Source organism: Erinaceus europaeus, chromosome 14 (assembly GCF_950295315.1).
Source record: "Erinaceus europaeus chromosome 14, mEriEur2.1, whole genome shotgun sequence".
Lineage (NCBI taxonomy): Eukaryota > Metazoa > Chordata > Mammalia > Eulipotyphla > Erinaceidae > Erinaceus > Erinaceus europaeus.
In genome coordinates this window covers 24,722,375-24,735,178 of record NC_080175.1, presented here as the reverse complement: position 1 = coordinate 24,735,178, position 12,804 = coordinate 24,722,375, and the positions used below count along the sequence as shown (strand labels likewise).

Sequence of the window (12,804 nt, the reverse complement as noted above, 5' to 3'; positions counted from 1 at the left end):
TAAATGTGTAGGTCTGGCCTCACCAACATGACAACACCAAAGGCTTGCAAAGGAAGGAGTAGGTCTTGGTTATATGGATTAAGATTGGGAGTCTCCATGCTTTTACTTGTTTACATCAGGATCATACCCCTGAAGAAGAATCTAGACCCTTTTATTTTCCCTTCCTTGTAAGAAGGGTAGATACTGAGCTCACAATGATTCTGTCTGATTTAGGCACATGCCCCCTAACGGCCATGTTGGGGGTCACATAACCCTACCTATGCAGAGTGGCCCAGTACCTGGCCTAACATCAACCAATCTGAGTTTTTCCCTGGAATTTGTCTTTTATTTTAAGTTTTTTTATTATCTTTATTTATTTATTGGATAGAGACAGCCAGAAATTGAGATCAGGAAGGGAGATAGAGAGGGAGGGAGACAGAGAGACACCTACAGTCCTGCTTCACCACTCGCAAAGCTTTTCCCCATAGGTAGGGACCGGGGGCTCGAACCCGGGTCCTTGGGCACTGTAACATGTACACTCAATCAGGTGTGCCACCACCTGGCCCAGGGATTTGTCTTTCTTCCCTTTTTTTCCCTCTCTTTTGCTTTGCCTACTGGGGCTTTGTACGTGCACAGCTCTATGGCTCCCAGCTGATTCTTTAGAACTGCTCCATCACGTCTCTTGGTGCCCTACATGGTGTTCCCAAGTGATGGTAGGGCTTGAACCCAGGACCTCGTGCATGGTGACATATATACTATAGAAGATGAGCTATTGCCTGTTTCTCCTATGGATTTTTAAATTTAGAGTCAGGAAAGAGTCCATTTCTGCTGTTAGAGCCTCAAGCCATGAAATGCGGGTGCTACTGACAGTCAAGTTCCTCAGGACAGAAGATAACAAGAGTTGCAGGCAGGTGCTCAAGGAGAAGCAGAGACGAGGTCGAGGTCAGTCCTGGTTTTAGGTGTTCTTGATGCCAGAGCCCCACTCTGCTTTGAGCTACATAAACTCCCCTGGTACAGCTTCCCAACAAAGTCTCCTTTTCATCTAAGACAGTATGAGCACACAGCTGTCACTTACAATCAAAGAGGGCTAACCAAATTAGTTGCCATCAAGGGAAGTGCCTGCAGTGGAGCTGTGGGGACCATAAATCCATTCCCACCCCTCATCCCCCATGTGAGCAAGCCTATACATATGAGACACATGCACACACACACATGCACACACACACATGTGCACACACATGTGCGCGCACACACACAAACACACACAACTTGGCCAGAGCCTTGTTCAGTCAGGCGGACACAGTGGTATGCCCACTGGGATGTGACTATAGTTCCAGCAATTGCTTCTTTCCTGCTTCAGTTTTTGCTATGTGTTTGCTTTTCTTTGCCAGCAATGATGTGGTGACTTGTGTCTCAACCAGGGTGTTTATAGACATGTCTGTTCATGAGTACAGCACCCGTAGCCATCCTTCCACCTCTCCATAACTGGCTTCCTCCCCTCCAGGCAATAGAGGGTGACAAAGCAAGGCTGTTAAGACCATCTGAGGAAGCCAACAAAGCCCCAAGTGTCTGCCTGCAGTAGCCATCACTGAGCCAAGCCTTGCTCAGCTAATGCCCCGGATGAGTGAGGACATAAGTGAGGACAGCCCACCAGAGACTCAGGGACTGGGTAAAACCAGGTGCCATGTAAGCTCAAACCCACTTACCTGCAGGTCGAAGAACTTGCTGTACCTCCGGTAGATGGTTTGGGATGTGGAGTCAGACCAGGTCACATTAATGATGTACACCTGAGGGGAAAAGGTACAAGCAGGTGAGGTGATGATGGTTCCAGTTCCAGCTGTGCAGGGCATCATTTTATGGGACTGTGGGTATTCCATGGCCAGGACTATTCTTTTCTCTGTTCCTAGTGGCTTGCACAGTGTCACATGCCACATGGATGGCCCACAGATATCTAAGCGCGCGCACACACACACACACACACACACACACACACACACACATACACACACAAGTGTGCTTAGAGGTAAATTTAATAAAACTACAAGGATGGTTATTCCAGGAAGCTAGGATTACATGTGATTCTAATTTCCTTCATTTTATTTATCTGTACTTTACACAGTAAACATAAAATTGGAGTTTTTAAAGGAAACTCAGGGTCAGGGAAGTGGCTCAGTGGTGGAAACTTTTGTAGAGACAGACATGAAGTCTGTGGTAAGGGTTTTGCACACAGCAGTGTGGGGCTTTATGTCCAGTTCTTAGTTTCTCAGCTAAAGAAACTCACTCTGAACCAGTGCCTCCTCCTCTACAATTTATGCCACAGAGCTAGCCTTGTGCATTGGGGCCAATTTGTCCTGAAATGCACCCCAGGAGAGGGCCATAAAGCAAAGTAAACAGTGCTTGATGACACCCAAGCCACCCAAGGGCAGATTTTATATAATTCTGATAAGAAGGAACATACAGTAAAAGTTTACCCCATATGGTCACAAACTCATGATAAGCTAGTAACTGCTACTATGTGAGGCAGGGATGTGCCTTACTTTATGCCCGATGTAAACATAACATATATCCCATAAAATGAATCCTGGAAACACGTTAAGTTATAGTTACTACGCCTTCAGAGCAGCAGCTCATTTCGTCTCTATCCCAACAAGGTAGTTGTTATTCTCATTTTGTACTGGAAAAAAGTCAAGATTCAGAGAATCAAAGTTACTTGCCCAAAGTAACATAGCAAGGAAAATACAGAGCATAGGACTTAAAGTCAGGTCTAGATGAGTCCAACTCCCACGCTCATAGCTACGCTGGACTATCTCTCTATAGTGTAAATTTAGGACCATGGATATTTAAATCGAACTACATGGTCAAGAGTGAGTCGGGTTTTTGTTTGTTTGGTTGGTTTTTTTAATGAAACTCTGGGGAATTTGAAGAGTCTGTACACTGCCTGATTAGGAGGAGAGTTTAGAGGTGCATGGAGGAGTCATGTCAACTCTGAGAGCTGACAACAAAGAGAATGTGGGGACCCAGACAGGAGTCAGCAGTTAGGAATGCAACCAAATCAGACCACCGAAGAGGAAGCCCTCAAACAGGAGGGTCTTCACTGTCAGGGGCAGGATGTTGGGGAGCTCCTGAGGTTTACTGCCTACTTCATCGCCCTGCTGACAATCAGTTCCTGCTAGCTACAGCTCCCCTCCCACCTGCACCCCCCTCCCTCCACAAATACACACACGTCTGTGGGTCTCTCAGCAGAGAGCAGCTGTCCACAACCAAGTGTAGCAGTGATGCCCCAGACCAGGTGCTGCCCCCCCAGGAGAGGACTTGTACTCACTGTGGACCGTTACACAGTAGTGGGGCTCACAGAAAGGGTTTAATGGGGGCTTAGCATGACCCGTGCCTCCCGCTCTCTAGTAATTAGGGCTTCCCTTCACCTCCCGGGAAGAATTCATCACAGGCTCATAGTCCCTGGCAGCTGGGCAGCCTCTCCTGCAGAGGGTGAACCAATAGACCCAGGATATTGATTTGCCAAGGAAGGGACAAGGCCAGATGAGAAGGATCAGCCTGGGTTTCATGCTCAGACCCCTCCCTCAGCTCAACCTCCCAGACCCCCAGGCTCTTTTTCTATTCACTGGGCACAACCTCCAGGACTGTGGGGCCTGATGAGGAGTGTCAGTGACAGAGCCGGAACCCGCACCTTCCAATTCCCACTCTAGGACTAAGCAACACATGATCAGAGTGTGTCCCCTTGGTAAAGTCCTTCCCTCTTTCTCTTGAAAAATAGCTGAAAAGTGTCAGGGAGCTGATCCTCTCTAATTCCTGTCCTGAACCCAGGCTCCTCAAGGTGAGGCCAGAGGACAAGAGTGGCAAGAGCTGTCCAGGCCACCATTGCCAGCTGGGGCCTGGTTAGGCATCGCCTGCACCAAGCAGTTATTTCATTTTGGATAAAGAGGGGCTCCTATTATCATGTGCCTTATTTTCCAGGCCCTGAGTGAGACTGGTTTAGGTGTGGGTATGAGTGTGGAGGTGGGAAAATGAGCCACTATTCTCAACTTCTCCCAAGCCTCTGGGTTTGCCATATCCTGCCCCGCACTCCACTGTCAGTCTGGCCTCCAGGACAAACAGTCTCCATCCTGAGCTAGGGAAATGGTCAGAGACCTCCCAGGAGATAAGCCCAGCCATCTGGGGATGGCCTCCAGGCCCCTTCCTCTCAGCTGGGCTGAACAGAGTCTCCTCTGCCTTTCTCCAGACCCCGAGTGTCCAGGATTATGGCTCCAGATGAGCAAAGGATACACAGGATTCCAGCGCAACCACACCACCCCATCCCACGCCAGAACATCTCTATTCTGCTCGAGCCGGCCTTGTCAATAAACTGCAGAGAAGGAGCAGGTGGAAGGGTAGCAGGACAGGGCAGAGGTTAGTGGAGAAAGCTGGTTCTGCTTTGCACTAGGGCCCTGAATCAGCTCTGCTGTGGCCGCAGCAGTAGCAGAAGAGATAATATGATCCGGCAACTGGGACTCAGTGTAACATCCTGCTTCCACATGCCTGACATGGGGTAGTATTCCCCCGGTGGAGTCTCTTTCTTCTGGATTGTCAGAAGCCCATGGATTCTGTTTCCCTATCTCAGGTCGTTTCAGGCAGATGGCAAGCGCTGATGAGGCCTCACAGAGAGCAACTACATCTGGCTCCCCCAAGAGGGAGTCCCCGAATCTCAAGTTCTCATCAGTCTCACCCTCAACCAAAGCCAAAGGAGCTCCTCCACAGACTCAGCTATGGAAACGCTCACCAGACATCTGCCCAACGCCTCAGTGCCCCCAGCCCACCCACTCTGAGACCATCTTGGTACGCCTTCTGTCTGCTCAGTTCATTAAGCCCAAAATGTCTGAGCATCCAAGTCTTGCTCCTTCTAATAAGAAAACAGCCCTGATGCACATCAGACCCTCAGCTCAACTCCAGAGTACTGAGCATGGAGCCAAGCTCAGCTCACCCATGTGGAAGGAGGCCACAGTGGAGCCTAGGCAGTGAGCAATGAACAATTACCAGGCTATGGCTCCACGAGTCCTAGAAGGCCCAGGACCTGTCCTGTGTTTAATTGGAATGTACCTGCCACTACCTATTGTGTCCTTTGCTGATGTAAAATACAGTCAGGGTGTTGGATGCTAGTGCATCCAGTGGAGCGCAAGTTACCATGTGGAGGACTTGGGTTCAAGCCCCTGGTTCCCACCTGCAGGGTAGAAGCTTCATGAGTGGCAGAGTTGCAGGTATATCTCTTTCTGTCTCCTTCTTCCTCTCTATTTTTCTCTGTCTCTATCAGGAAAAAAAAAAAAAGAGGAAGAAAGGAAGGAAGGGAGAGAGAAGGTGCTGGGAAATTGTGCCGATGCAGTCACATCTGCCATGTTGTCCCATCAGGCTACTGCTAGTTCCCGCGAGAGTTGGGACATTCTCGGAGTGCCTGTTCAGCCATGTCGTGCCCTCAGGGCATTGTCTATATCCCCGAGATATTTGGAGTGCTTTGGTTACTCCTCCCCCCTCCCATTCTCACGAGAGTTATTATCCTATCCTGGAGTGCTATGGTTACTCCTCCCCCTTCCCATTCTCACGAAAGCTGCTCCTATAAAAGCCTTTCTTCTTCCGCATCTCGCTCTCTTGCCAGTGCTTCACTCCGGTGTTCAGACGCAGGACAGGTTACTGCATGAGGCGGCCATTTTTGCTACCTCCACGTGGCCCAACCTGCCTCTCTAGCACCCAACTCTGAGGTGCCAGCGCAAATAAAGATTTGTGTTTCCTCTTCGCTCTGGACCCCTCCTCTCTCTCTTCTCCGTGGCCCGCGCACAACAACAAGGAGAGATAGAAAGAAAGAAAGAAAGAAAGAAAGAAAGAAAGAAAGAAAGGAAGGAAGGAAAGGAAGAAAGAAGGAAAGAAAGAAAGAAAGAAAGAAAGAAAGAAAGGAAGGAAGGAAAGGAAGAAAGAAGGAAAGAAAGAAAGAAAGAAAGAAAGAAAGAAAGAAAGAAAGAAACGAAGAAAGAAACGAAGAAAGAAACGAAGAAAGAAACTGCCACTGGGAGCAGTGGTGTCATTCTGTAGTGACCGAGCCCCAGCAATCACCCTGGTGGCAAAAAGAAAAGTAGCATTAGAGGAAAGGAATTAGAAACTGTAAAGGAGAGCCTTACTATCCCTGAGGTACTAAGCTTACTAAGGAAGGCCTTCTTTTCCATGGGCCCCTGACAAGCTAGCTGCCCCTGGCCCCAGGACAAATGGAAACTTGATGACAGCCCTTTCTCAGCTGCTCACACCACCATGGGACAGGCATCAATCAGCTAGGTCCAGGGATATTACAGACAGTTGCATAGATTGCTGACTGCCCAAAGGTTTCTTGGTCCAGGAAACAAGTAAGGTCTGAGATGTGACCTATACTTTACCCCCCAAACTGTGTATCCTGGCCAGAAGTTGACACACTCAGAGAAGGGGATTCTTCCTTAGGCTAAAGCACACACAGTACTTCGGGCCAGGACGCTGTTCTTCACCCACCTCGAGGGACTGTCACTATTGTCAAAGGACTTTGAGGTTACAGTATTTCCCCAGGACCCAAGTCTTCAACTTTTCTGGATCATCTAGAGTCTGGGGAGGTGTGTGTGTGTGTGTGTGTGTGTGTGTGTGTGTGTGTGTGTGTGTATGTGTTGGGGAGTCTGAGTAAATACACTTCACCTGGCAGTAACGTGGAGCTGCACCTAGAGAAATAACCACTTTTTCGGCTTCCTGCTAGAGAAGGTCACCATGCCAAGCCCTTCCCTGTGAAGAAAGTGATGCCAGCCTGTCTATACAAAGTACCATCACTAGTGACCTCATATCCAAAGGGCCTCATGGGGCAGGAAAGTTGTTGGTAGGTGCAACTACATATATCCCCTTAATTCTAATCATGTCCCACTGAGTTCCAGCAGAAAGCAGTGAAAGCCCAGGCTTCAAAGATCCATTCCTACAGCACTTGGCCCCCTAGGCCCCAGCACCTGCCTTCTGCCCAGCAGCCTGGCAAACCTATGCCCATCTTTCTGGAGCTCACAGTCTGGTTTCCACAGTGCCCAGCCCAGCACTGATGCATGCTGGGTCCCTGTCCCTCCCAGGCCCACCTATGTGCAGTGACTGTCTTCTGTTCTTCCTGAGACTCCCAGGCTTGCCAGTCCCTTGGACACACTGCAGTGATCACCAGTGGGAAGAGAGAATAAACTCAAAAATTCAAGTTTTGAAACACCAAAGAGACAGTGAACTGCAACATTTTGATCTGTCCCACCCAGTCCCCATACCCCTAAGCAGATCCCCAGGGGCTGTGGGGTAGATTACAAACATATCCATGGTTGCATGTTGGTGTGCTTCTAAATTCTGCTTCTAAGACCCTTTCTGTTTCATTGGTTTGATACCCCCTGCTTATAACACTGTATTCTATTTGCATAGCCACTGTTGACTGAGCACCCCCCTGCCTCCAGGACATTAGTTTAATCCTCACTGGTCGCACTTTTTCTTTCTCCCTGCCCCCTATCCTACGTACATCCTCTTGGGACCTGACTCTTCTGCCTCAGGATAGATAAGGACAAGATTGTGATTAGAGATAGCTTAGATTGCGCTGCGTTCCACGTGAATAAAGACTGAACTGCGTACCACTCAGCCATGAGTCCCTGGTCGTCTCTCTCTCCTGCCCACGAAGCTCAGCCGGACAGTTGCGCAAGTGTTTTTCCAAGCCTACAGGTAAAATCAAGCTCAAAACCTGCCAACACCTAGCTAAAGTTTCTGATCTCAGCCTAAAACCCTGAGCACCCTCAGGGTATGGTCCTGTTAAAATTACAACCCCAGACTGGGGAGAAGGTGTAGAGGTGTACCTGGATAGACATGCCTGAGGCCCCGGAGTCCCAGGTTCAATCGCTGGCAACACTGTATGCCAGAGCCTCTCTCTCTCTTTTGGCTCTCTCTCAGAATAAATAAATAAATAAATAAATAAATAAATAAATAAATAAATAAATAAATAAATAAATATGTCAGGCTTTAGCGCAGTGGGTTAAGTGCAGGTGGTGCAAAGCGCAAGGACCAGCGTAAGGATCCCAGTTCCCTGCAGGTGGGTTGCTTCACAAGTAGTGAAGTAGGTCTGCAGGTGTCTCTTTCTTTCTCTCCCCCTCTCTGTCTTCCCCTCCTCTCTCCATTTCTCTCTGTCCTATCCAACAACAATGACATCAATAACAACAACAGTAATAACTATAACAATAAAACAACAAGGGCAACAAAAGGGAATAAATAAATTTAAAAACATATATATATATATATTTAACTTCAACTCTCCTCCTGAATGGGATAGGAGAGGAGTGATGCTATTGGAGGGAATTCAGGCAGAATGTTCCTTCCAGAACCACAAACCCCCAGACACCTCTAAAACACAATGGCCCTTCATCTAGGACAAATTTTTTTTTTAAGGGAATTGGAAGAGGAGACAATAGGCAGGGTTCTCTGCCCTATTAGACACTTTCAAGGGTGCTTTTTTGTGTGTGTATGTGGGGGGTGATACAGCAGACTCAACCTGTTAGAGCACAGAACTCGAGACCCAGAGGCAGCGGGTTCTATTCCCAGTACCACCTAGGGCAGAGCTGAGCAGTAAGTACTCTAGTCTCCCATCCCCTTCATAATAAATAAATGAGTTCTGGGAAGAAAGAAAGGAAGGAAGAAAGAAAGAAAGAAAGAAAGAAAGAAAGAAAGAAAGAAAGAAAGAAAGAAAGAGAGAAAGAAAAGTTTGTAGGTACTCATCATAATCAGTGTGTGCTGTAGCTCCAGTCTTTATTGTTTCTTTAACTGTTCATTTAATTTGGTGCTGTAGGTAGGCAAGAGGGTCTGGAGGAAGCTTCCACATGCCTTGTGCCTCATTAATTACTCAGAAGATGGTGCTAACAGTAGTCACATCCTACTATTGTGAGAAGATAGTAAGTAAACCCTGTCTGGTCCCCTGCCCACCCCCATCCCCACAGTGAAGATGCCCCAAAGGCAGATGATGGCACCCTAACACTCAGAAGGACACTTGACTTCTAAGAAGTGATCATTTAATAAGTAAAGGAACCAACCCATGTCACCGAGAACTGACCCAAGTGTCTGGTTGTATGACCAGCTAAAGTAGAGGTAGAGTCCCCAACAGCTCAGCTAGGACAGCCAGACTCACACTGACAAATCAAGTTGGGCACAGTGCACAGTAGAGTAATGGGGTACCACAGCATGAGTCACAGAAAGGACCAAAGGCAGTGTGGGTATCATAGTGGAGAAGAGTGATTTCAAAGGCATTTGACAAATTTGAATTTTACCTCCTCTGCTGTGTGAGCTTAAGTAAGTGCCTCAGCCTCTTTGAGTCAGGGGTTTCTGAGTTGTAATGTGTGGTTAACAGTGGAAGCTCCCCAGTGAATGTGGGGATGTCCATGGGGTGCTCAGGCAAGGGCCTGGCATCTAATAGTAACTACTGAGACCCCCCAGGAAGAGGGAGAGGATGAACTGACTTCTTCCCATCTGCCTGGGAATCATGGAAGACTGGGATCATGACATCATAGCATGATGACACCAGGAAAAGGGGAAGGAAACAGGGACACAGATGCACAGACACATAGTGGAGATGCTGCTCAAAACAAGCCTGGCCTGGGAAAGTGACCAAGCAGAAAATAACTCTGCTGCTCAGACCAGGAAACACTGGCCATGCACAGGGAAGCCTGTGGGAAGGATGAACAAGCTGTTCTTTTCTTATTTCAAGTTTCCTGGAAGGGAAATGAGTGTACAAACTAGGAGCTCACAGGATTTACAAAGCCTACGTTGTCCTTAAGAGAAGTTTCAAGGGGCTGGGCGGTAGTGTGGTGGGTTAAGCGCACATGGTATGAAGCACAAGGATGGGTGTAAGGATCCCACTTCAAGCCCCCGGCTCCCCACCTCACTTCACAAGCTGTGAGGCAGGTCTGCAGGTATCTATCTTTCTCTCCCCCTCTACCTTCCCATCTTCTCTCTGTCCTATCCAACAACAACAACAATACCAATGGCAACAATAACAACAACAAGGACAACAAAATGGGAAAAATGGCCTCCAGGAGCTGTGGATTCATAGTGCAGGCATTGAGCTCCAGTGATAACCCTGGAGGCAAAATAAAGAGAGAAGCTTCAGCTGTCAAAGCTCTGCCCTTGTCATCAAGCACCTGAATGAGGAAAGGAACAGCATAAAGAGAAGGACTGGGGTAGAAGAAACATGGTTTTGTACATGGGAAAAAACAGTATCAATTCAAAACTTACAGAGAAGGGTTAATTCTATCCCTCGTATCTTTAAACATGAGATGAATAATAGGCTGTCAAAACCTTAAATGTTACCTATATGATTTTGCAAGCAGACCACAGGGCTGTTGTGCACTGCCAGGAATGTCCTCAGAAAGCTCTGTCAGGGAACAGGGTAAAGAACTCAGAGTCTCTTCCTTTGTGTGTGCACTCTACCAGGTGAGCCATTACTGGGTTCCCAAAGATTTATTATTTAATAAGAGAGAGTGAGAAGGGAGGGAAGAAGTAGGGAGAGAGAAGCAGAACTTAATTCTGGCATATGCAGCGCTGAGGATCAGACTATGGACCTTGTGCTTGAGTCCACTGCTATACTACCCCACATTTATGGACAACTTATTTACATGTGGGCCCAGAATGGAAAATGGAGAATCTTTTCAATAAATGGTGCTGAGAAAATGGGTTGAAGTGTTCAGAAGAATGTAATAGGACCACCATATATCACCCTACACAAAAGTCAACTCCAAAAGACTTGGAGTCTAACAGAAACCATCAAATACATATAATAAAACTGGCCGAATATTCCATGATGTTTGTTTCAGAAATGTCTTCAAAGACGCAAGTTCAACAACAAGAAGAGCAAAAGCAAAAATAAGTTAATGAAATTACATCAAACTGAAAAGTTCTTTACAGTAAAAAGAACCTTCTTATATCACAAAACAAAATGAACACCCTACTAAAGGAGAGATCCTTACATACCACACCTTAGAAAAAGGACTAATAATCAAACTCACAAAACTCAATAACAACAACAAAAAAAAAACAACCAAAAAAACCAAACAACTACATTCAAAAATGGAGAGAATCTTGGACAGAATCTTCACCAGAGAAGACATCCAGATAGCTAATAGATATGCAGGTGGGAAAAAATGCTCAAAATCACTGATGATCAAAGTAATGGAAATCAAGACAATGAGACACCACTTCACATCTGAGAGAATGTCATGCATTAGAAAGGACAGAAACAAATGCTGGGGAGGATGTGGGGAGAAAAACAACTCTTCTACACTGCTGGTGGAAATATAAATTGATTAAACCCCTTTGAAAACCAGTCTGGGGATTCCTTGGAATATTAGACACAGAGCTATCCTATATTCAGGTAACTCATCTCTAAGGAATTTACCCAAAGATAACAAAAAACACCTATCTGAAAAGATCTAGCTACATAGCAGCACTATTTGTACCAACCCAAACTTGGAAGCAACACAGAGGTCCACTGACAAATGAGTGGTTAAGAAAGTTGTGCTTATACACACAACGAAATACTACTCAGCTGTAAGAAATGATGACATTATCTATCACCTTTGCCTCATCTTGGATGGAACTTGAAGGAATTATATTAAGTGAGATAAGCCAGAAAGAAAAAGATGAATACCAAATGACATCATTCATAGGTGGGACTTAAGAAATAGGGGAAGATAGGAAAAACACCTGGAGAAATATGGACTCAGTATTATCTGTTGCAATAAAGAGCTGGGAAAGGAGGCTGAGAAGGAGTAGACAGGACATTGCAGACCCAGAACACAATGGTGGAGAAGGATTTGAGTGGGTGGTGGGAGTGGTGTGCTGAAACCAATTATGAAGAAATAAGAAATTGTAGTCAGTCATGTGACAACAACTATCTTGTAATCATTATTTTCTCCAATAAAGTGTTTGCTTATTAAATCCCTATGCTTTATTCCTTGAGCCACTAGATGATATAATTTAATAGTTTTTGTTTGTTTGTTTGTTTGTTTTTACCAGAGCACTGCTCAGCTCTGGCTTATGGTGGTGCAGGGGATTGAACATGGGACTTCGAAGCCTCAGGCAGGAGAGTCTGTTTGCATAATGATTATGCTATCTGTTTGCTATAATGATTATAATGATTGCTACCCCTGTCCTATCATTTAATCTTTACAGTGATTCCATGAACAAAGTGTTATTACATCCAGCTCACAGATGAAAAGGCCTAGGAAGGCAACAATATACTTGTGGCAGAGCCCAAACTCCAACATGGTGTCACCTCCATGACCCCAGAGCCAGCCCACTCTGTCCTCTCCTGATGGCATTGAAAAAAGGCAGAGTCCCAGCCACAAGTGTTTGCCTTCCATGTTTCACTGCGCTGCTTTGTCAACTGTTTGCTTCATATATGGGTGATGGGTCAGTTTCTGCCGAGGTTACCCACATGGCAGGCCAGTAAAGAGACCTTAGTGAGGGCCAGCCTTCTATTTTTCATGATTTAGAATCAACCATATTAGCTACAAGAGAAGTGACTACTTTTTTAAAATGAGAGAGATAGAGAAAGACTACTAGAAGCTTCTGGAGGGACCTTAGGTCTAGAAAGAAACTCGTGGTTTCTGAGGTTACCAGAGCTTGGGCAGACTCCCCACTGGGGAGCTTCAGAGTACCTGAGTGCTTGAAAAAAAAAAAGTCTATCTTCCTTGCTCTAACCCTGCCACAACTCTTTGGTGCCAAGTCAGCTCATCAGAAAAACAAATCAATAATAATTGAATTAAGCCAGTGTTCCAATGG

General features: G+C 46.3%; 1 protein-coding gene across 7 annotated transcripts in view; it reads right to left on the bottom strand.

Annotated features, from left to right (window-relative positions):
- Positions 1-12,804, bottom strand: part of SH3PXD2A (SH3 and PX domains 2A) — a 262,938-nt gene that overhangs the window by 181,649 nt on the left and 68,485 nt on the right. For 6 of the 7 annotated variants that reach the window (XM_060171382.1, XM_060171386.1, XM_060171384.1 and 3 more), the window contains exon 2: positions 1,686-1,766. The exons of the other annotated variant lie outside the window; for it this stretch is intronic. In XM_060171382.1, coding sequence (XP_060027365.1) covers positions 1,686-1,766 — 81 coding nt within the window. The remainder of the gene's footprint in view (positions 1-1,685; positions 1,767-12,804) is intronic. 7 annotated transcript variants of the gene reach the window in all.